The 23,626-nt window shown below is 41.2% G+C and overlaps 1 protein-coding gene and 1 pseudogene across 20 annotated transcripts in view; both read right to left on the minus strand.

Annotated features, from left to right (window-relative positions):
* Positions 1–23,626, minus strand: part of DTNA (dystrobrevin alpha) — a 461,852-nt gene that overhangs the window by 140,190 nt on the left and 298,036 nt on the right. For all 20 annotated transcript variants that reach the window (XM_070361690.1, XM_070361688.1, XM_070361687.1 and 17 more), the window contains one exon: positions 12,244–12,324. In XM_070361690.1, the coding sequence (XP_070217791.1) occupies positions 12,244–12,324 (81 nt within the window). The remainder of the gene's footprint in view (positions 1–12,243; positions 12,325–23,626) is intronic.
* Positions 2,932–4,759, minus strand: LOC138985359 (dnaJ homolog subfamily A member 1 pseudogene; annotated as a pseudogene).

Genomic DNA, 23,626 nt, shown 5'->3' on the forward strand with positions numbered 1-23,626 from the left:
AGCTGTAGTAGATCAGACGGGTAGTAGACCACTAAAGAGTGACCATGAACTTTTTTCGGGTGCAAATTTGGCTTTGGAAAGTGCTTTGGAGCATCTTCTTGGTTCAGCTGCTGAACTGGCCATTGCTGGCTATAGTATAAAATCCACTTTTCATCACATATCACAAACTGATTGAGAAATGGTTTGTTGTTGTTGCATAGAATAAGAGAAGATGACACTTCAAAAGATGATTTTTTAAAAACTTTTCAGTCGGGTCATGAGGCACCCACTTATCAAGCTTTTTCACATTTCCAGTTTGCTTCAAATGACCATAGAATGGTTGACATTGAGTTCTTGGTCAACTTCTCATGTAGTTATCAGAGAATCAGCTTTGATGATGGCTCTCAGTTGGTTATATTGTCAACTTTCGATGGCCAGCCACTGCACTCCTCATTTTCAAGCTCTTGTTTCCTTTGCAAAACTTCTTGACCATCACCTCCCTGTATGTTCATTAGCAGTTCCTGGGCCATGCATTGTTGATATTGTGAGTTGTCTCCACTGCTTTACAATCCATTTTGAACTTGAATAAGAAAATTGCTCAAATTTGCCTTTTGTCTAACATCATTTCCCTATTCTAAAATAAATAGCAAATAATGAAAGTGAAAGTGAAATCGCTCAGTCGTGTCTGACTCTTTGCGACCCCGAGGACTGTAGCCCACCAGGTTCTTCTGTCCATGGGATTCTAAAGGCAAGAATACTGGAGTGGGTTGCCATTTCCTTCTCCAGGGGAATCTTCCTGACCCAGGGATCGAACCCTGGTCTCCTGCATTGCAGGTAGACGCTTTAACCTCTGAGCCACAAATAATGAGTCATTAGCAAAAAACATAAAGTGAGAAATGTGCATTAAAATGATGTATAACATAACCATCCTTATTTAGGAGTGTATTCCAGAATTAAATGGCAAAGTTCAACAATGTAAAACTGCAATTACTTTTGCACCAACCTAATAGCAAAGTTTTAGGGTGTATCTATATTTGACATCCACAGACTCAGAAACTTTGAATAAATAGGATGTGTCCTATAAATAGGTTTTAAATGTGTTTGTAAATAGACATCCTATTTATTCTAAACTTAAGGTTATTCTAATACTAAATTTGTACATGAAGGAAAATTACCAGACTCCCCTCGCCACCCATGGTCTAAACATAATGCTTGTTGTTGTTTAGGTGCTCCGTCATGTCCTACTCTTTGTGACCCCATGTACTGTAGCCCACCAAGCTCCTCTGTTCATGGAATTTTCCAGGCAAAAATACTGGAGTGGGTTGCCATTTCCTTCTCCAGGGGATCTTCCCAACACAGGGATTGAACCCTCCATTTCCTGCATTGCAGATGGATTATTTACCACTGAACTACCAGGGAAGCCCAAGCATGATGCTTGGAGCCCAGTAAATCTGAGTCCATATTTGTTGAATGAATGAATAAATGTCTGAATGTTTGTTAACAATGGTGACAAAATGCCAACAAAGCTTCACTGAGAGGAAATCAAGGTGGTGTCAGGAAGGATTTTCCTGCATAATCACAGGTGTGGTTATGTGGGAGGAGTCATTTTTCCACTCCTGTCTTCCTGTCTTTGTTTCCTCTGTGTTTCCTGAGTCCAGGGATCCTGGGAGCCGGCTGCAGGAGAACACCCCCTGGGTATTGCTTCATCACTCTGCTGATTGGCCCTGGGCTGATACCGCAGGCTCCCAGGAACAGAGCCTGGCAGATCACTATGGGAAGGTCATTGCATCTCTCTCTGGCCTCCTTTAGATGGGCGTGGAGAAGCTTGAAAGGTATTCCTCCTTACATACCACTCCTTCCCAACTGACTGCAGCATTTAAGATGATGCTCTTTCCTAAACTGTGAGAGTGAAAGTGCTTAGTTGGCACAGCTTCCTGGTGTAAAGAAGAAGCAGGAGAGAAGGAAGCTGATGGATGTTACATCCAGATGCTTGGAAACAAGACTACAGGTGTCAGCTTACTTCACAGGTTGTATATGCAGTGGTAGCAGCTTGAGAAGACCAAGCTTCCAGCATTCTCTAAAAATAAAAATACTAACAAGTAACCTAAGCCTTGGGTCTTTAAGAGCTTAAAGGCAATTAATGGGAAGAAGTAGCCTTAATTAAACCCACATCAGAAGCATTAGGGCTTTAAAATCATAGCTTTTCTCTACCAGAAATTTGCCTGATTAAGGGGAGACATTTTTGCCATTGGTGCAGCATGCCCAGAGCGAAGCAGTGTTCCATCACCTGGCGCATGGGCATCTTTAATGGGCTTGTTTATGTTCTGCTGTCACCCCCGACTTCCCCACAGGGAATTTTGGGGGAGCATTGTATTCTAGTGTGATCCACTTGTCTTTATTCTAAACAAGTGTCTAGAATGACTCAACATCAGGAATGAAAGTGTATATCAAACACATTTGGAAGAATACAAAGATACGTTTGCTGCGAGGGTTTGACCTCTGTCACTTATTTCCCTGTGAACATTCCTGCTCTTCCTTCTGGCTCTTTGAGTGGAGCGAGTTCTTCTATCTCTTCTTTTTAAATTATTTTTTCTGTGGACCATTTTATTTTTTTTATTTTTATTTTTTTTGCTTTGTAATCAGTATATTAAAGAGACATTCATACATTTCAAGAATTGCTTAAATTCTGATACCAGATTTAAGCTTGTGAACATATGACTTTAAACATACAATTAAAGCTATTCATCATAATCTGCTATACTACCAACATTAAATTACAGTTACTCTGGAGCATAAGTTAAATGGTTTAAAGTAAGCCTATAACATACCTACAAAAACACCTTCCTATCTCATACATGCAAATTACTTCTCCATTAAAGGTCTCATCACTCTAACCTCTAAGTTTCCCTGCTCCAGAAGTCACTACTCTAAGGCTTACTGTGGTCCAAAGGTTAACCAGGACCAATAGCTATATTAATAAAAGATGGCACAGCAAAAGAAGGGAATGCAATTCTACAAGTGCAAGCCCTCAATAAGCAGCATATTATGATAAACCCCTTCTTTACAAAGGTATCATTTCTATCACTGATACCACAGGCTAAATTAAATTATACAGCATGCCATCTTCAAGTACAGTTGAGGCAATAGAATAAATGCAGAAGCATCACAATGAATCCCACTTACTACATACAGACCAACACTTCTCTACATTAATTTCTTTGTCTGACTGCCAGTTAAACACAGTTTTAATTTCATAGCTTAACAATTAAGGGTCATACACTGAAGTCAATACATATACCTGGCATTTCAATCTAAGCTATTCCATGTACATAGCTGAAATCAATTACAAAGTATGGCCTAACAAATGCTAGGGGAAATTTTTTAAAGTCATTTTTACAAGTACTAAACTTATCTTACACACTGAAGTCATCATACATACAGGGCAAAGTCAGAGCTTTTATATTTGAGTTTATTCTTCATTTAACTTTTTAAACACTACTATAGTTGAATATTAAAACAAAAGCAAGTAGTGAGCATATGATTATAGTCCTTCACTCAATCACTACTGCAAATAAAACACCAGCAGTGAGTGTTATTCACAGGCCCTACTAAGAGGTCTGACACTGAACACCACCCCGAGGATGATGTTCATCATCCTCGTATGCTTCTCCATTGTAATGGCGCCGTCTTTCCTGATTTGGATCAAAGTCCACTAATTCTACCTGGTCCATTTCATCAGTCTCTTCTACTTCCTTCCTCTCAGGCAGAAGTTTTTCCAGCAAAGAGAGTTTATCAGGAGAGAGAAAGCCATTCTCAGGAAAGTTTACCTTAAATTCAATGATTAGGCGACCCTTTTTAGATGGCCTCACGATAAATTGGCATGCCTTCATTTAGCACACACTTGATATCTCCATGCTTGACAATTTGACCTGGATGAGAAGTGATGACTATGGTTCGGTTGTCAAGAGTAGATATTGGCTTTTGGAAGCCACACAACGCCTCAACCAGCTGTATGTCCATACACATGAAAAGGTCTTCTCCTCGTCGAGTAAAAACAGCATGGTCCTTCTGATCTAAAACAATGATAATATCTCCTGGCTCCAGTCCTGGTTCTTGGTCTCCTTCACCATGGAATGTTATCTTCTGGCCATCTTTCATGCCTTTGTCAATATGAACTTCTAGAATTTTCTTTTCTCGAACTATCTTCCTTCCATTGCAGCTTTTACATCTATCTTTAGGACTGATCCGCTCCCCATGGCCCTGGCACTCCATGCAGACAGACTGAATTTGCTGAACCATTCCAGGTCCTATCTGATGAATTCTTATTTGCATTCCAGTACCTCGGCAATTGGGACAGCATTCTACTGCCCCTTTTTTACCACCTCGGCCTTCACATTTGTCACAAATCACATTCTTTTGCAGAGCTAGTTTTCTTGTTGCACCATTATATAAATCTTCTAAAGTTACTGTAAGTTGATGGACAACGTTTTTACCTCTCCTCTCTCTCTGCATCCTGCCTCCTCCTCCGAAAAACATATCAAAGATGTCCATGGGGGAGCCAAAACCACCACCTGCTCCACCTTCTTTAATTGCCTGTTCTCCTCCTTTGTCATACAACTCCCTTTTCTTTGCATCAGAGAGCACTTCGTAAGCTTGAGAAATCTGTTTAAACTTCTCGCCTTCATTTGGATTCTTATTTCAATTCTTCTTGGGTGGCATTGGGTTTGACCCCCAAAACATCATAGTAAGTGGTTTCTTTCACCATTTTCTACAGCCCGGTGAGCGGGCCGATGCCGGTGTGGGGGAGCGGGAAAGAGCGCGTTGCTGTGCGCAGCTCGGGCAGCCGCCGCTCCTCCGCCTTTCACCGAGCGTTCTGGAAAGTTCCCGTGGACCATTTTAAAAGTCTTTATTGAATCTGTTGCAGTATTGTTTCTGTTTTATGATTTGGTTTTTGGCTACGAGGCATGTGGGATCTTAACTCCCCAACAAGGGATCAAACTAGCAGCCCATGCGTTGGAGGGTGAAGTCATAACCACTGGACCACCAGGAAAGTCCCTATCTTTTTCTTTTAAACACATATCTTTTGGAGGGGGTGCTATTTCTCTTGCCTGTGTTTTTTCTTTAAACTTTGGGCAATGTGGTAGGTAGGATCCTAGGATACCCTGCTTGGCCCCACCCCAAGGTTCCTGGCATGTCAAGGACAGATACTTAGTCCCAGTTATTCCATTAAACACTAATCCAGGTACTTCTCTGGGTAACTGCGGATGTAACTGAAGTCCCAAATCAGTTGTCTTGAGATAGAGAGAGTATCTGGGTGGGCGTGACCTAGCACATGAGTCCTTTAAGAGCAGAGAGGTTTTTTTTTTTTTTTCCCCTAGTTGGTCACAGAGGAGAGACTCAGTGAGAAACATGGATAAAGAAGCAGATATTTACACTCTGAACGGTTGTGGGGAGCCACGTGGCAAGAAACGTGACTTGCTTTTAGGTACTGAGAGCTGTCCCCATATGACAGTCAGCAACAAACGAGGATCTCAGTCCTTCAACCATAAGGATGTGAAGTCCACCAACAGCCAGTTATCCTGGAAGAGGACCTGGAGCCCCAGGATGAGAACCACGGATTCAGCCAGCACTTGAGGTCAGCCCATGAGACTCTGAGCTGAGAGTCCAGCCATGCTGGTTGGGTTTCTACCTACAGAAACTGGGTAATTGTAAATGTGGTTGTTCTCAGTTGCTAAGTGTGTGGTCATTTGTTAAGCAAAGATAAAAACTGACACAGGCAATCAGAAATCCACACACTTAAAAATGAGGCAAGGGGCTTCCTGATGGTCCAGTGGTTAAGACTCTGCTGCCAATGCAGGGGCTGCCGGTTCGATCCTGGGTTGGGGAACTAAGATCCCATGTGCCACACAGCCAAAAGAAAAAGCAACAACAAAAAATATGAGACAAGGATAAGGAACATGTTGATACACTAGCTTGAAGAAAAATGAGTGTGATACTAGCATTTGTTAATGCAGGCTATTCCTGCAGCCTAAGACTAGTCACTTGGCGGGTGAGAAGTGAGTCTAGTGGGGCACTTTCATTCATCCATAGGGGAGTGTTTATTCAGGACCTAGGACATAGATAGCACTCACTTGGGTTAATTTTGCAGTGATAAAGAAACATTTCAGTAAATAGACAACTCTATTTTTTTGGTTCACAGGAAATCCTGAAAGAAGTTTAGAGAAGTTACAGAGAAAAGCATGTGTTCTGACTTTAAATGATATCTGATTGAAGGAAACTTTACTTTTAAAAAATGTTTCATTTACTAGAGGAAAGGTGGTAAAAGTCCAGAGGCAAATGTATACCTTTTGTCCTCTTTTTCTTTTAAACACAATTTTACTTCAATTTTAATTGAGATGAGTGATAGAAAATTCAGACTGTAACCAGAACTAAAGACCGTGCAGTGTCGGCTGCAGGTGTCGGGGAGAGGATCCTCTCGTCTCCTTGCTTTTTTGTTCTCACTATTAAGCAGGAGGACTTCGAGATTTCTCATTGATTTCTCCTGTTGCCTTTTGTTGTTCGTGAACTTAAGGCCATGTTTCCTTGACTCCAAAGCAATTTCTGAAGAAAGATCTGCTGACATTACAGGGTATCTGGGTCGTTAACTGTGTCAGTGCTGACCGAGGAAATCATTTTCTAGTAGAAGATGGTTATTTGTTCAAAATAAAGGCAGAGATGGGGCCATTTTCACATGTTTGTAAATGGTATATAGGGTATTTATTTTGTGGAAATTTAGCAGGATACCTGGAAGCGAAAGAGAAGACTGCTGATTAGGAAGGAGTATTGGAAATATTATCATAGTCTCCATTCTGTTCCAGTCCTCCTAGAAAATAAAATAGCTAAATTTTGATTCCTATTTTTTGGACACATTTCTTCTTGTTTTATTAGAAAATGTGCTAGTTATGGCAGGGGAAGGAGGGTGTGACAAGGTACAAAGATGAATGGCAAAGGGAAGAAGCAGAGTTGGGAAATAGAGCCTATGGAGAAATTTGAAGGAAAGAAGAAGCTTTTGCCTGAAAAAAATTCTTTTTTTTTTAAATTGAAATATAGTTGCAGTATAATATTATATGTTACAAGTGTACAATAGAGTGATTCACAGGTGGCTCAGAGGTTAAAGCATCTGCCTGTAACGCAGGAGATCAGGGTTCAATCCCTGGGTTGGGAAGATCCCCTGGAGGAGGAAATGGCAACCCACTCCAGTATTCTTGCCTGGAGTATTCCATGGACGGAGGAGCCTGGTAGGCTACAGTCCACGAGGTTGCAAAGAGTCGGACACGACTGAGCGACTTCACTTTCATTTTCATTCCATCTATGGGCTTCTCTGGTGGCTCAGTGGTAAAGAATCCACCTACAATGTAGGAAACAGGAGACGCAGGTTCAATCCCTGGATCAGGAAGATCCTCTGGAGGAGGGCATGGCAACCCACTCTAGTATTCTTGCCTGGAGAGTCCCACGGACAGAGAAGCCTGGTGGGCTACAGTCCATAGTGTTGCAAAGAGTCAGACACAACTGAAGCGACTGAGCACACATTCCATCTACAGTGATTATAAAATATTGGCTGCGTTCCCTGTGTTGTACAATGTAGCTTGAAGCTTATTTTATTTATTTGCATCTTATTTAATGCCTAATAGTTTGTATCTCTTACCCTCTTAATCTTTTGCTGCCCCTCTCCCCTTTCCCTTTCCCACTGATAACCACTAGTTTGTTCCTTAACATCAGCAAGTCTGCTAAAAGTGGGCTTCTTACAGCTCTTTTCTTCTAGCAGAAGTTAGTAAATTTTTTTTTTTTTTTTGGTGGACCAAGAGGCACCACTGTGTTATATAGTAATACTGTGTAGATATTAAGTAGAGAAAACAAGTTTCCACGTTTTTACTTGTGAAATTAAAAATACAGTAATTGAGTCCACTTTTTTAAAGGTTTTTTTGTTTGTTTGTTTGTTTTTTGATATGGACTATTTTTAAAAGTCTTTATTGAATTCATTACAGTGTTACTTCTGTTTTACATTTTGGTTTTTTGCCCGCGAGGCATGTGAGATCTTAGCTCCTGTTCCAGGGATCAAACCTGCACCCCCTACATTGGAAGGGGAAATCTTAATTACTGGACAACCAAAGAAGTCTTGCGTCCAATTTTTAAACAATGAGAAGAATGGAATTATTTTGGGAGGATAACATTTTGCTTAGTCGGGGTTGTGAATCAATGTTCTCTATTATCAAATACTCGTCTGTGAAAACTATTCTTAGTTCATGGTTGATACAAAATAGATGCTGAGCCACATTCAGACCACAGGCCACAGTTTTCTGGCCTCTCCTTTGGAGTTTTTCAGGACAGTGGTAATGAGCTATTCTCAGTATACATCAGTAACTGTATTAAACAGAATGAACATGAATGTCAGTGATAGGAATCAATACTTTAGCAATAGAGTAGGCAAGGGCTATGAGGAAGGAAATATAGGGAATTAACTAGCTCTTTTGATCTTGAAATTTAGATAAAAAAAGAAATCTCCTAAAATTCTATATACCCCATGTTACCCCCAGAAATACTTTTTCTAGGTGATGACTTTGTGTCCGTTTTTACATTTTTCTTCCATTATGTAGTTTTAAAGCTTAGTTTTGTTAATATACAAAATAAATGTTAACTATAAATAAGGTCTGGGCCTAAAAATAAACACCCTGTTCTCAGTTAAGTTCTATTGATTTCCATGAGTAAATACAGTATAAGAGTTTTCAATAAAGCGATGCCCTTAAAAGCATACTTCCTGGATTTTTTCCTTATTTCTTTTATTGTAGAGTATACCAGGTACCATAATGCACTGTGGGTTAGGTTTTATGGCAGACAGAAAATACATTCCTCTAATAGAGGGGTACTTTGGCCACCTCATGCGAAAAGTTGACTCATTGGAAAAGACTCTGGTGCTGGGAGGGATTGGGGGCAGGAGGAGAAGGGGACGACAGAGGATGAGATGGCTGGACGGCATCACTGACTCGATGGACGTGAGTCTGAGTGAACTCCGGGAGTTGGTGATGGACAGGGAGGCCTGGCGTGCTGCGATTTATGGGGTCACAAAGAGTCAGACACAACTGAGCAACTGAACTGAACTGAATAGAGGGGTATATGTTCATGTTGACTAATATCTCACGTACATCAGTGTTGCTGCTTATCTTCCTAAAAGGAAGACTTCAACTTTGATGAAGATAAGCCAAGCCCAATTGTGTGAGCATTTTACATGTACCTCAATACAACTGTTATATTTTTTGTCAGGAAGGAAAACTTAAGTAACACACATGGTGCTTGCATGTAAGACTTCTGATACAGGTAGAAACAACTTTAAAACAAAACTTAATTTTAGCAGAGCACTCAATATATGCTTATTTTTTTTCCCTTGAGCCTTAGTTTTGTCTAGTTTGTATAGAATGTAATATCTTTCCTTTCCCTAAAACATATGAAGTTGATAAAGTACCTTGCAAAGCAAATAACACTTTCTTGTGTAATGTCTACTCATTCTTTAAGACTCAGCCCAGTGTCTCTTGCTTCCAGGAAAACTCCCGCCAGCAGCCCTCACACCTAGGTCTGGGCTCTGCCTTCTTGTTGCTCCCACACACGCTCTGCCCTTATTACACTTCCACGAGGTGTTGTTTGTGTAAAAATCCATCTACCCAATTAGACTTTGGGCAGCTTTAAGGCAGGGATCACATCTCATTCACTCCAGCTTTATTCCTGGTACCTAGAGCAGTGCCAAACCTTGCACAGGGGCTCATTATAAGCTTCCTAAATTAAGGGGTAAGTGAGTGGATGCACAGAGGGATAGACAGGGATGGATCAACACCGTTTCTCCCACTGTTTTCCAAAAGAGTCAGTGAGGTTATGACATAATTCAGGATGTGGAATAAGGATGAGGGGAGCAGGAAATGGAAAAGGAGGTACCCCAAAAGGAGAAAGGGCCTCTGTCAGAGAGTAGGAGGAATGAGATATGGCCTGTGGTTTGCTGGACGCAGTTCGGGCCAATGGTGTGCACCCTTTGTAATGCTGGCTGCAGGGTTGCCTAATCAATGTGGGTCATTTTTCTTTACTTTTCCTTCCTTCCCCCCTCCCTCTCTTCCTTCCTTTCTCACTTTTCCTTATTTATTCAACTCGCTATGTATTTGTTCATCCTTACCATTTTGTACTGTCTTTGTATTATTCTTTGGAAAGCACTCAAGATATTTTATTCTGGCATCTAATGTAATTTCAGCAAAGTATTTCATAGCCTAGTTTATACAAAATGGACAAAGAGAAATATTTATTGAACATCAGTCTTGTTCTCAGAAATTTAAGTAAAACGTAGACAACATACAAAAAAACTGACCCTACTGTGAAGAGTCCTGAATTTGGTGAATGAGAGAAGATAAGCACACCAAAAAAATTTAATGACACCCAAGGCAAAACACAACACTTCTTTACTCTTCTTCAATACCTGACAATTTCTTTTCTAAAATATACATTGATCCTGTCACTTTCTTTCTTAGTGGAGGTCCCTGATCACCTCTTGCCAGATCCACCAAGTTCCCCATCTCTACTGAAAGTAACCTAAGGAAGGCTCTGTGTAGCAAAGCTTTATGAGGATAGAACTCCGTCTACACTGAGGCCCATTGGAGTGGTAATAAGGAAAAAGGCAGAGGGTTCCATCACTTTCATTGCTGAAAACACAGAGATTGTTCCTTTTGTTTACATATAGGTGATGGGGTTGAGGGGGGAGGGGAAGCTTTCTTGTGGGAGCATTTTCTTGATCCCTTAACACCAGTCCCCAAAAGGGCTTTTATGACCTATCAACATGCAGGACCCCAAGCACAATCCCAGGTTCCTTCCTGCATCTGCAGTGATCTTCTATTGCATTTTGGGGAACTGGGTTAGCTTCCTGTGATGAGCCTGCCAATGCAGAGATCCAGGAGACATGGGTCCGATCCCTGGATTGGGAAGATTCCCTGGAGGAGGAGATGGCAATCCACTCCAGTATTCTTGCGTGGGAAATCCCATGAACAGAGGAGCCTGGCAGGTTATACTCCATGGGGTTGCAAGAGTTGGACATGACTGAGCACACAACGCACAACAAGCTAAAACACAACTTTGATATTTGACCCACCTGGTTTTTTCTTCCTTCTTGTCCTGACCCAAATTTCAGACCCATTTCCTACTAGAGCTAGGGAAGAAGCTGCAGATGAGCAAGCTGAGGAGTAGATGTCTCCGGTGCATTCCTGTAGCTGTAAACTGAGAAGCCTGGGGCTGGAGGTGGTCCCCCCAGGGCCATAAGAAGCATTTTGCTAGAGATCCCGGGAGAGCAGAGATGTAAACGCGGCTGGTTTCCACATTCACCAAGTGCCTAATGCCCATGCTTAGATATTCAAGAACTATGTCTGTGTGTGCAGGAGAACATTATGGTTTTCATTTTCAAAATTTGTCCAATACTAACTAGAAAATGAGAACAGTTATTAATTTTATAGCAGTCGGTTTTCAAAAAAGACAAGAGTAAGTTCCTACACATGAACTTGGAAGCACTCTATTTTTCAAGAGAAAATGAATGTGATAATCTGATGGAAGTACTGACCTGGCATGGAAAGTGAAACTGCTCGCTAACTGATGAGCCAGCTTGCTGCTACATGTTAAAATTTGGGGAAAAGTTAAAGCAAGTTTGTTTCTTTAAGTATCATTGTCTCCTCTCTTGCTATGGTCTGATGTAAGCAAAAGTAGTCAATGCTCTGATACAAAGGACTCATTTTTGTAGTTTCAGAAAGAAACTTAAATGTTTTCCAGGAGCTTGTAAACATTTCCCTATATTTGTAAAGAAAACATATGGAGGACTTAATATTTGATATTTTCTAAAGTTCTTGGAAGCCATTTGGAGGGGTTGGAGCTTATAATACCAAAGCTAGAGAAAAGAAAACTCATCCATCTGGATTTAAACCATTTCAAGGGCAGGATACATATCCAGAGGTTCATCTGTTCCAATACTTCAGCAGTTGAGTCATTCAGAATTGTTTGGGAAAAGTCTTTCTACCATTTTTGTATCATAATCTCTTATTGTGGTATAAACATAGTTTTTTTTTTTTAAATCCATACTTGCACAAAAGCCTACTTTTAATAAACCAAGTAACAGATGTGAACTATGGGATTCACAAGAGTAGTTAGCCCAAGTAACAGATGTGAACTATAGGATTCATGGGGGTAGCTGGCCCAAGGAACCAGCATACTTACAATTGCATTTCTTCTGAACAAACCTCAACTTGCATGCTGTTCTATAGGTGGAGAGTCGGATACGATCCAGGTCTTGAGCCCCTGGGGACAGATAAAAGGTACACATGTGGTCTGCTTGCATGTGGAAAGGAAGTGATCATGGTCATAAACGAAATAACTACAGACCTAACCAATACATGTAATCTGACTTTCATCTTTGCTAGAATAGAAATTTAAGACCTGAGGTCTGTCTCGTACGCCTCAGGTTCTGGGACATCAGGTTGTCAATCCTGTCCATGGGTTTGTGTCTGCCATTTCTGATAACAGTCGGATCAAGTTGTGACTTAAACTGCTAGATGACACCAGATAGTAATATTATGAAATAATGATTTTTAATGCACTGTAATCTGTAATTAGAGTATGGCTGTGAGGTGAGCACAGGCTGAACATTGGGCATCCGCTCTTGGTGCCTTCAGACCAATTGCTTTTAGAGGCCTCAGTTTTCTCATCTGGGAAATGGGACTGATGATAATACTACTACTTACCTCATGGACTGTTGAAGGATAAATGAGTGTCTATTAATCTAAAGCATTGGGAACACTGCTTGGCACACATACATCATTAATGTTACTCGTGTCTATCCTACAAAGCTTCCTGTCAACCTCGGGGCGGTCTCCTTTCTAAAAACAACCATTTTTGTAGATTTGTGGTTGCCAAGGGAGTGGGTTGAGGGAGGGATCAGTTGGGAGTTGGGGAATAGCAGATGCAAACTAGTGTATATATAGTATGGATAAACAGAAGATCCTATTGTACAGCACGAGGAACTGTTATTCAATATCCTGTGGTAAATCATAATGGAAAAGAATGTATATATATGTATAACCAAATTACTTTGCCATACAGCAGAAATTAACACAGCATTGTAAACCAACTAAATTTTAGAAAAGAAAAAATGAAAGAAAGACAGCACTATTCTTTCTGCCACTGAGGCCTCCGTTTCCTCCCTGACATAGCGTGTTCTCCATATTCTTGAACTGCTTTCCTCAGCCCACTTCTCTACTCAAGAATCCAGCATGGCTCCTGATGCCCACAGCACCAGGGCTGAAAGATCCACCCGGAATCCAAGCCCCGCTGCAGGCTCTTCCCCTCCTACCTACCCCACAACATTCCCCACTGCTCTGCCCTCAAACCTCTGCTAGGCTTGGGCTGGTTTCCTCACCAGCCCTTGTAGACGTGCTGCTTGTTCCATCGACACCTGAGTTCCTGGCCGTCCTCCCACTCTCCTCTGGAGGGGCTCATTTCTAGACCATCTCTAAAACATAGTAGATGTTCAACTAATGTCTGTTCTCTACTTCTAAATATTTGGCTTCTTTCAAGCCCATGTTTATGTTCATAACAGATATTAAGGTACATGGCTCTACTTTGATATATTAAAAACCATTTTTTTTTTTGGCTGTACCACTCAGTATGCAGGATTTTTTTTAACTTTACTTATTTATAAATAGCTTCCCTGGTGGCTCAGATGGTAAAGCGTCTGCCTGCAATGTGGGAGACCCGGGTTCGATTCCTGGGTCGGGAAGATCCCCTGGAACAGGAGACTCAAGTTCGATCTTTGGATTGGGATGATCCTCTGGAGAAGGAAATGGCAACTCACTCCAGTATTGTTGCCTGGGAAATCCCATGGACAGAGGAGCGTGGCAGGCTACAGTCTGTGGGGTCACAAAGAGTTGGACATGACTTAGTGATTAGCAACATCACCTATTACTCCATGGTTTTATGAGGCAGTTCATTAACATTCATTCTTATGAGAGTTTATTACTTGACAAACAGACTCGTTGATACTGAATGCTTGAAGGATCAAAGAGGGAGGGCTCACCTTCATTCCATGCAGAAAATTGCCTAAATGTGTTCTCAATAGATGGACATTTAGCCAATGGCCATAAACTATTACTTCCAATGATAGGGATAATTTTAAAACTTAGTGACAATATATGAGCTTTATATAACTTCCCTGGTAGCTCAGACGGTAAGGCGTCTGCCTACAATGCAGGAGACCCGGTTTCAATCCCTGGGTTGCGAAGATCTCCTAAAGAAGGAAATGGCAATCCACTCCAGTATTCTGGCCTGGAAAATCCCATGAACGGAGAAGCCTGGTAGGCTACAGTCCATGGGGTCACAAAGAGTTGGACACAACTGAGCAACTTCACCTTCACTATGAGCTTTATAGTCAATAACCCTAATCTTTCTCTTCCTAGTTGTATGAACTTTGAGAAGTTTTTACTTGCCTTCTGACTTCTTCATGTATAAAATGAGGAGAACAGCATCAACTTTACCAGCTGGTAATCTCTGTAGCTAGTACCTAGTGAGCAAATGGACATCCTTATAAGGGTTTTCAGTGTCACTGCTGAGTACCATTAAATGATAGCCATTTCCTCTTTATATTTGGGCTTTCATTTGCCTCCCTGTAACTTCAATCCATTTCATCCGATTTCCCTTCTGAAACCATATCATCTTTTCTCCCTGCCACTTAACAAAATTTATTTTTCAAAGATTGGGAAGCAGCTATTGTGATCATCATTAGCATCTGGAGATTATGTACAAAAGTCCTTGTCATCACAGAGTTTAAAGTTTAGGTGGGGCAGGGTAGCGTCTCCTTGAGTTTTTCGGGTTGAAGATGTCCAAGTCCAAAGCCATTTCAAGTCCAATGTCTATCTACCCAGAGAGTGGCACACAATGGGAGTCAATATATGGATGTTGCTATTATTGTCATTATTATCAGACATGGATTTGAGACCCTTACCTGCAGGGAGCCAGCATGGGAGTTCCCACCCATGACAAAGGTCATGTGGAGAGGCCTGATATGCAAAGGCGAGTCAGGGCTCAAGGGACCCCTGGATCTGTCAGAGCATCTACCCCAAAACCAGAATCTGTCTGTTTTACTATTTTATGACTTTCACCAACTCCTCTGACATTAACGGGGCGGGGGAGGGGGGGGGCTATCCCCGACCACCTTTCTCTGAAGGAAATCAACTTAGAGCTCTAGTTAATTAGCCTCCTGGGCATAATAGGAGTGTTTCAATCCAAACCCCTCAGATGGCTCTTTAACTTGCCTGACAGGTTTACCCGGACTCCTACAGCTACGCATACGATTGTTTACAGTCTCCCAACCCCAAGAGGCATGGGAAGCTTAAGATATTCAAATAGTATAGAGCCTCTCGGAGAGTTAGAAATTGTTAGAATATAACTAGTAGAAGATTTCATTGTTGAGCCAATGCTTGCTGCCAAGTTTCCACATCCCCTGTATTGTATCCTTGGAAGTGTATTAATTAATATAGTTGGTATGTAGGAAAAATAAGTAGTGGCCTTGGTGTTAACAACTTTGGACCCTTAAGGTAATAAATTCTTTTCTTGTTGTAAACCCACTGCACCTCTGCCCTATAGGAATGCAACTTTATCTAACACCTTTGGAGGACGGTGCCAAATTTTAAAATAATTACTCTTAGAGAAAATAAGTCTTATGGTTGACAAACCTTTATCAGAGTCATAAAATGTTAACAGGCCTTCTGGCCAGAAGATGATGTAAATCACCTAAACCATTTGTATACGATAAGTTTGCAGAAAAGAAAAGCCTGGTCTCGATAAGGATCAAAGACTGCTGACTTTGCATGATTTTACACCCCCTATTATCCTTTATGCACAACTTAAGGTATATAAGCTCCCTTTGAAAATAAAGCTACAGGCATTGCTCAAAGCTTGGTCTCCCCGTGTCGTTCTTTGTCTTTCCTTTTCCTTTTCAGGCTGGTTCCCTAGAGCACAGGGGCCCTCTGCATTCACTTTCCTGCCTGGGCTTCTAAGACCCACTCGAGAAGGTGCCTAAGGTGGGGCACCTTCAGCTATTCAAGAGGGCGCCTGTGGCCTACATGAACAGAGCAAGTCCGGTGCTGGGGCTTTATTGGCTTTCTGAGTAAACCAAGGAATATCAGCCTCTTTTCTCTCCTCTATTTTCTTAATTGCAAAATTCTTTCCTTATCTCTTTCTCTATTCCTTTAATTGCCAACGCCATCCTCCCGAGGGAATCCCTGGATCCAACTGGGGCTGGACCCCAGTACTTACCCTTTCTAGTGACCCTGTTCTGTCTGACTAATATCTCCTTGAAATGAGATATATGAAGTTAACCCAAAGTGAAAAGTAGAAGTGAAAGTGTTAGTCACTCAGTTTTTTCTGACTCTTTGTGACTCAATGGACTGTGGCCCACCAGGCTCCTCTATCCATGGAATTTTCCAGGCAAGAATACTTGAGTGGGTAGCCATTTTCTTCACCTGGGGATCTTCCTGACTAAGGGGTCGAGCCCAGGTCTCCCATATTGCAGGCAGAGTCTTTACTGTCTGGGCCACCAGGGAAGCTCAAAATTAGCCCAAATGCCACAGCTGTTGCCTACCTGTGTGGAATGTACAGAAAGCAATTGTTACCACTATTGATAAGGAAACTAACTGATGGCATTTTTTTCATAGATGGTTCATTCTTCTGGCTCTTTTAAGCTAGAAGTTCATTAAAACTGGCTTTTGAAATCATAAGCACTTCTATTGAGTCATATCTTTTCTGTTTAAATGCTTATTTGGGGGCTAAAGGTAGGACTTCCCATTTAATCTGCTTAGTTTCTTTTACTTTTTAAGCTCATATTTCTAACCCTTAAATTTTTATTTTGCCACTGGCATTTCAAAGGACCTTCCTAGTTTCATGTCGTCTGTCAATCTGAGAGGCTCATGTGGGAAATGAACTCTCTAGAATACAGGATAAGCAAACACATAGAGACAAGCAGAAATACATGAGCATTAAATCTGTCTTTTTCCCCAGGATGAAGATGTACTTTTAGCAGTGCTCAGTTTGGTTCAACAATTAAGAGAATCTCAATATCTGTAAATAATCCTTTAAAAGAAGACATTAAGGACATAGACAATTTATGTAAGTTCTTCAAAAATAATGATTCAATCCCCAGGTTTAAAAGAACTGTGATGCAGCACACAATTAAATTTCTTAGTTCCAGCAAGGCCTCATCCTCTAAGAACAGAAACCCTGGATCCTCTGCGACTTCCTCTCATAGGGTTCCTACGGGGCATTTAGCAAAGATGCCACTCCCCAGGATGCAGTAAAAGTGGTGTAGAGATGATGCCTAGGGTCAGGAATACACTGACTCCTTTGCCCATTACCATGTGGACTCAGCTGACCTTCTGCTTAGTTCAAACCTCAGGTAGGAGTCTGGAGGTCTGTCGATGATTTCAGTTTGTAAAGCTTCTTTCTGGCTGAGGATGTAAGCCCTGAATATTAAAAGGGATGTGGTGAGCAATGCAGTTAAGCTTTTCAGACGCAGCAGCCCATTGCCTCACAGAGATCATGTAAGTGGCAACCACAGGATCCATCAAGGATTCTGGAACTCAAAAAAGCTGCTGAGACAGACTAGACAGGTTCTTGCTCCATTTACCCACCTTGTTGAAAAGAAATTTCTTGGTCGCTGGCGCAATAAACCATGAACTTAATTCACTTTGACATGTTTGGTCTTTCCTTCAAAGTCTATAAACCCATAGCCTACCTTAGGTGTAGTCACATGTCTTCTGTGTCCAAGCCATTGTCTAAAATCAAACAGCTGTCCAGGGCCACAGAGTCTTCCAGAATATAATTGGAGGCTGTCCTCCAAGTTGATGGATCCATTACTTATTACTCCAGACATGGTCACAACTCCACCTATGCATCTATGTAATTGTACAGTGATCAAGCTCACACGTCCCCAACGCACGTACAACCTGAGACTTTCTTCAGTATTTGCTGAAATTAAGGTTCATTTTTATCTTATGGTATTTTCCTGAGCAGGAAGTTTAGTAAACTTATTAAAAAGGGAAATAAGCTGACTTAATTCATTTATAAAATGGATGGAATTTGAATAAATGAATAAGGAAATAAAATCAATAGAGTAATCCTTATTCTTAGCATGTTGAAACATCTAGGATTACCACTATATTTTGTCCATGATCTGAGAAAAATAAACAACAACCCATTTTATCTTGAAACCAAATTCAAAATCACTCTATACACTCAAGAATCTAATTCTTCCTTTGTAATAAAAAACAAAGTATTGCACTTCTCTATATTTTTGAAAAAGTGAAAGTGAAAGCTGCTCAGTCGTGTCCAACTCTTTGCGACCCCATGGCCACGGAATTCTCTAGGCCAGAATACTGCAGTGGGTAGCTTTTCCCTTCTCCAGGGGATCTTCCCAACCCTGGGATCAAACCCAGATCTCCTGCATTGCAGGCAGATTCTTTTACCAGTTAAGCCACAAGGAAAGCCCTCTCTATATTTTTGCCTCTTTATTAAATAATAGTGCTTTTCCCCATTATTATTATATCATGGGGATATGATTCCTTTTTAAAAAACTTTTTATTTTGTATTGAGTTATTTCCTGGTGGCTCAGATGGTAAAGAATATGCCTGCAAAGCAGGAGACCCAGGTTCCATCTTAGGGTTGGGAAGATCCCCCGGAGAATGGAATGGCAACACTCTCCAGTATTCTTGCCTGGAGAATTCCATACACAGAGGAGCCTCGCGGGCTATAGTCCATGGGGTCGCAAAGAGTCAGACACGACTGACCGACTAAGACTTTCATTTTCACAGCCGATTAACAATGCCATGAGTTTTAGGTGAACAGCAAAGGGACTCAGCCTTATATATACATGTATCCAATTCTTTAAACCATGGAGATCTGACTCATCTAAATAATATCTTAGATTTGCTTCATAATTATATGGTGGGGGCTAAGCAGTAAATAATTAACATAGAGATGAATACTATTTTCTCTACTTCTGTATATGGACCTAACAGAAGCAGAAGATATTAAGAAGAGGTGGCAAGAACACACAGAAGAACTATACAAAAAAGATCTTCATGACCCAGATAATCACGATGGTGTGATCACTCACCTACAGCCAGACATCCTGGAATGTGAAGTCAAGTGGGCCTTAGGAAGCATCACTATGAACAAAGGTAGTGGAGGTGCTGAAATTCCAGTTGAGCTATTTCAAATCCTGAAAGGTGATGCTGTGAAAGTGGTGCACTCAATATGCCAGCAAATTTGGAAAACTCAGCAGTGGCCACAGGACTAGAAAGGTCAATTTTCATTCTAATTCCAAAGAGAGGCAATGCCAAAGAATGTTCAAACTACCGCACAATTGCACTCATCTCACACGCTAGCAAAATAATGCTCAAAATCCTCCAAGCCAGGCTTCAACAGTACATGAACCATGAACTTCCAGATGTTCAAGCTGGTTTTAGAAAAGCCAGAGGAACCAGAGATCAAATTGCCAACATCTGTTGGATCATAGAAAAAGCAAGAGAATTCCAGAGAAACTTCTGCTTTATTGATTACGCCAAAGCCTTTAACTGTGTGGATCACAATAAACTGTGGAAAATTCTTAAAGAGATGGGAATACCAGACCATCTTATCCACCTCCTGAGAAATCTCTTTGCAGGTCAAGAAGCAACAGTTAGAACTGTACATGGAACAACAGACTGGTTCCAAATCAGAAAAGGAGTATGTCAAGGCTGGATATTGTCACCCTGATTATTTAACTTATATGCAGAGTACATCATGCAAAATGCCAGGTTGGATAAAATACAAGCTGGAATCAAGATTGCTGGGAGAAATATCAATAACCTCAGATATGCAGATGACACCACCCTTATGGCAGAAAGTGAAGAACTAAAGAACCTCTTGATGAAAGTGAAAGAGAAGAGTGAAAAAGCTGGCTTAAAACTCAACATCCAGAAAACTAAGATCATGGCATCTGGTCCCATCACTTCATGGCAAATAGATGGGAAACAATGGAAACAGTGAGAGACTTTATTTTCTTGGGCTCCCAAATCACTGCAGATGGTGATTGCAGCCATGAAATTAAAAGACATTTGCTTCTTGGAAGAAAAGCTATTACCAACCTAGACAGCATATTAAAAAGCAGAGACATTACTTTGCCAACAAAGGTCCGTCTAGTCAAAGCTATGGTTTTTCCAGTAGTCATGTATGAATGTGAGAGTTGGACTGTAAAGAAGGCTGAGTACCGAAGAATTTATGCTTTTGAACTGTGGTGCTGGAGAAGATTCTTAAGAGTCCCTCGGACTGCAAGGAGATCAAACCAGTCCATCCTAAAGGAAATCAGTCCTGAATGTTCATTGGAAGGACTGATGCTGAAGCTGAAACTCCAATATTTTGGCCACCTGATGGGAAGAACTGACTCATTTGAAAAGACCCCGATGCTGGGAAAGATTGAAGGTGGGAGGAGAAGGGGACAACAGAGGATGAGATGGTTGGATGGCATCACCTACTCTATGGACATGATTTTGAGTAAGCTCTGGGAGTTGGGAAGCCTGGCGTGCTGCAGTCCATAGGGTCACAAAGAGTCGGATATGACTGAGTGACTGAACTGAAGTGTATATATTCAAAACTTTTCATAAGAAAAAAATTAAAGCTAAATCATTTAAGGCAATCTAATGCTCTTAAAACATCTCCTCAAACCTTTCACACTCAGGTCATAGTTGGAAGAAAATAATAAAGAGGAAAACAAAGGGGCAGTTAAAAAACTATGATTGATTACACTGTTCCCTTCTGCAAATACTGTTTTTTCCTTTCTTTAGCTCTTCAAGACATTTTGTCCTCCCTTCCTCCCTTTGTCCTTTCCTTACTCCTCCCTTCTGTCCCTTTCTTTGTCTTACCTTATTTCATTCCTTCCATCCATCTACCCAGTGATCCAGCTAGCCAGTCTATATTACCTTATTTTTGGTTGTAGCTTTATTATACTTTGAACAGTGTCACACAATTCATATATGTTTTGTTTTATACATTTTGATAGCTCATTTATAAAACCTTTTATAAAATCATTCAAAATTTTAAATGTCTTACTCATTTTTCAAACTCACCCAACAAATACTTAAAGAATAAAGATGCAGCCTATGAACCCATGTCTAAACTCTTTTTCATGATTGATGATTGACTGGATGTGTGCGGTGTGTGTGTGTGTGAGAGAGAGAGAGAGAGACAGAGAGAGAGAGAGAGAAAGAGGAGGAGGAGAGAAAGAAAAAGGGGCAGAGAGAGCAGGTGAGGGGAGGCAAAGGAGTTTTGAGGTCAAATACAGTGCTCAACTTTCTACCTTATACAACTCAATGGGTGGGGTGGCCCTCACTGAACTAAGGTATGAGCAAGGAGGAACAGGTGTGTAGATGTGTGAAGATGAACGGTTTGGTTTTGAATTTACAGAGTTTGAGTTCTTGTGAGATGTCCAAGTGGACATACCCAGGGGCAGCTGGATACACAGATATGGAGTTCCTTAATATGGTCTATATTCCAAGATTTATTGATAAACATATAAAATGTATCAATATTCCTTAATTGCCAAGACTGGGAATATTTTTCCAAGAGGAGACTGTGTGCATAAGTAAGGCTATTCCACATTCTAATAGGGGCCCAGTTTTGGGGCTACAAACTTCCTTCCTGCTTCTAACAGCACCCTCGGTAATCATTCAAAGTCTGCGTGGCTTTGGGAATACTGTGGCAGCCATGGTGGGACACTGGTTGGCTTTGTTATGATGAAGAGTTAGTGGAGCTAACAGTAGGCCCACCTCAAGGTGTTTCATCAGCAGAAGCTTTGACAGTGGGAGCCAAGTCTGGAAGGGACATTGACCTTATTGTTGTTTAGTCGCTAAGTCATGTCTGACCATTTGCGACCCCATGAACCTTAGCCTGGCAGGGTCCTCTGTCCATGGGATTTCCCAGGCAAGAATACTGGAGTGGGGTGCCATTTCCTTCTCCAGGGTATTTTCCTGACCCAGGGATTGAACCTGAGTCTCCTGCCTTGGCAGGTAGATTCTTTACCACTGAGCCACCAGGGAAGCTGACACTGACTTACATACTGACTATTCTGGGTAAGCTGGTTTCTGAGATGTGGGAAGTGGTTTTGAAGCATTCCTCGAACACTTGAGAACCCTAACAATAATGGTGAAACCTTGGGGGAAAGTCACACTGTACAGGGAGAAAATTGGTCAAGAGCCAAACTTTGGTTAAAATCTGAGCTTCAGAGAGCCTGGAGGCTACTAAAGAGACAGAAAAAGAGAAACAGATCAGAAGAATCAGGAGACCAGGCTACGCAGGTGACATAAGGGGGCACTTCCAGGATGGTGACCCATGGAGTTGACATCCCAACGATGCTGAAGAGCACGAGAAACGAAGATGCAAGTGAAAATAGTCCCTGCATCCATGGCCTATGGATATCATGGCCTATGGGAGTGGGATCATTCATGCCATTTTCCTGAATTTTTGACGTTGTTTTCCCTAAAACTCGTAGTGTGCATTGCAAAATCTCGCTCTAGGCATCATTCTAGCTATGCACATACTGACTGCTGTCGGCATTCCAAAGGGGCGTCTGTCTTTGAACCACTCTCCAGTGCTTGTTGAACACCTCCATTTGCCTTCCTTTGGTTTGTGGTCCCTCCTTCACTCAGAGCCCAGCAGTTATCACTCTGCTTTCTTCCCAGAACTTTCCTCACCAGATTAGGCTGCCTTCCATTTTCTGAATGAGTGTTTCTTAACCATTTCCTTCTCATTAAAACCGACCTATCCTGTACCCCGAGGCTTTCAAACCAACATTGATTCAGCATCTAAGGTGAATGGGTTTAGCAGCAAAGGTCCAGGGTCTGTCCTGAAGGAGAGGTTTATGTGAGTGAGTGACACAGACATGTTCACAAGTAAGTGTAACACAAAGCAGAGTAAACGTGCCCTCAGCAGAAAAAGAGAAGAAAGGGAGTTTGATTCCAAGTGCAAACAATTTACTCTGCTAAAAGCCAGTCTGTTAAATTTATTTGAGCTGATAAACTTATTTGATGGTGGAAAAGGTCAAGATGAGAACGACATTTACATTTAACTGGAGCCTTTAATCTAAGGTACCAAGTAAACAGATAATTAGGGCATTATGCTGAGGGGAAATTTTAGTTTAGGGCAACTTGCCTAAAATTTCTTTAATCAAAGTATGTGGCCACAGAGATTTTTTTTGTTTTGTTTTTTGGCTTATTTGTGAGGCCATACTACTCTTAATTTTGTCTTTTTTTTTGCCTCTGTCGCTTGTGGCTATGAGCTCAGAGTAGATGTTTAATACAAGTATGTGCTACAATCACCTGAATTTGCCAAAATTTCTTATCAGTTGTCCTTCTGATCAACTGTTACTCTGTTCTCTGCTCTTTGGTTTTTGTAAGGTTCCCGTCCGCTTGACTAACCTTTCGATACGTTTCTTTTTTCTCTAGGTCTTTGATCTCTCTTTTCTTAGAGCATTTACTTTAGACAACTTTCCTTTGTAAATTCTTTGTCTGTCCCTTGA

Source organism: Bos mutus, chromosome 24, assembly GCF_027580195.1.
Source record: "Bos mutus isolate GX-2022 chromosome 24, NWIPB_WYAK_1.1, whole genome shotgun sequence".
Taxonomy (NCBI): Eukaryota; Metazoa; Chordata; class Mammalia; order Artiodactyla; family Bovidae; genus Bos; species Bos mutus.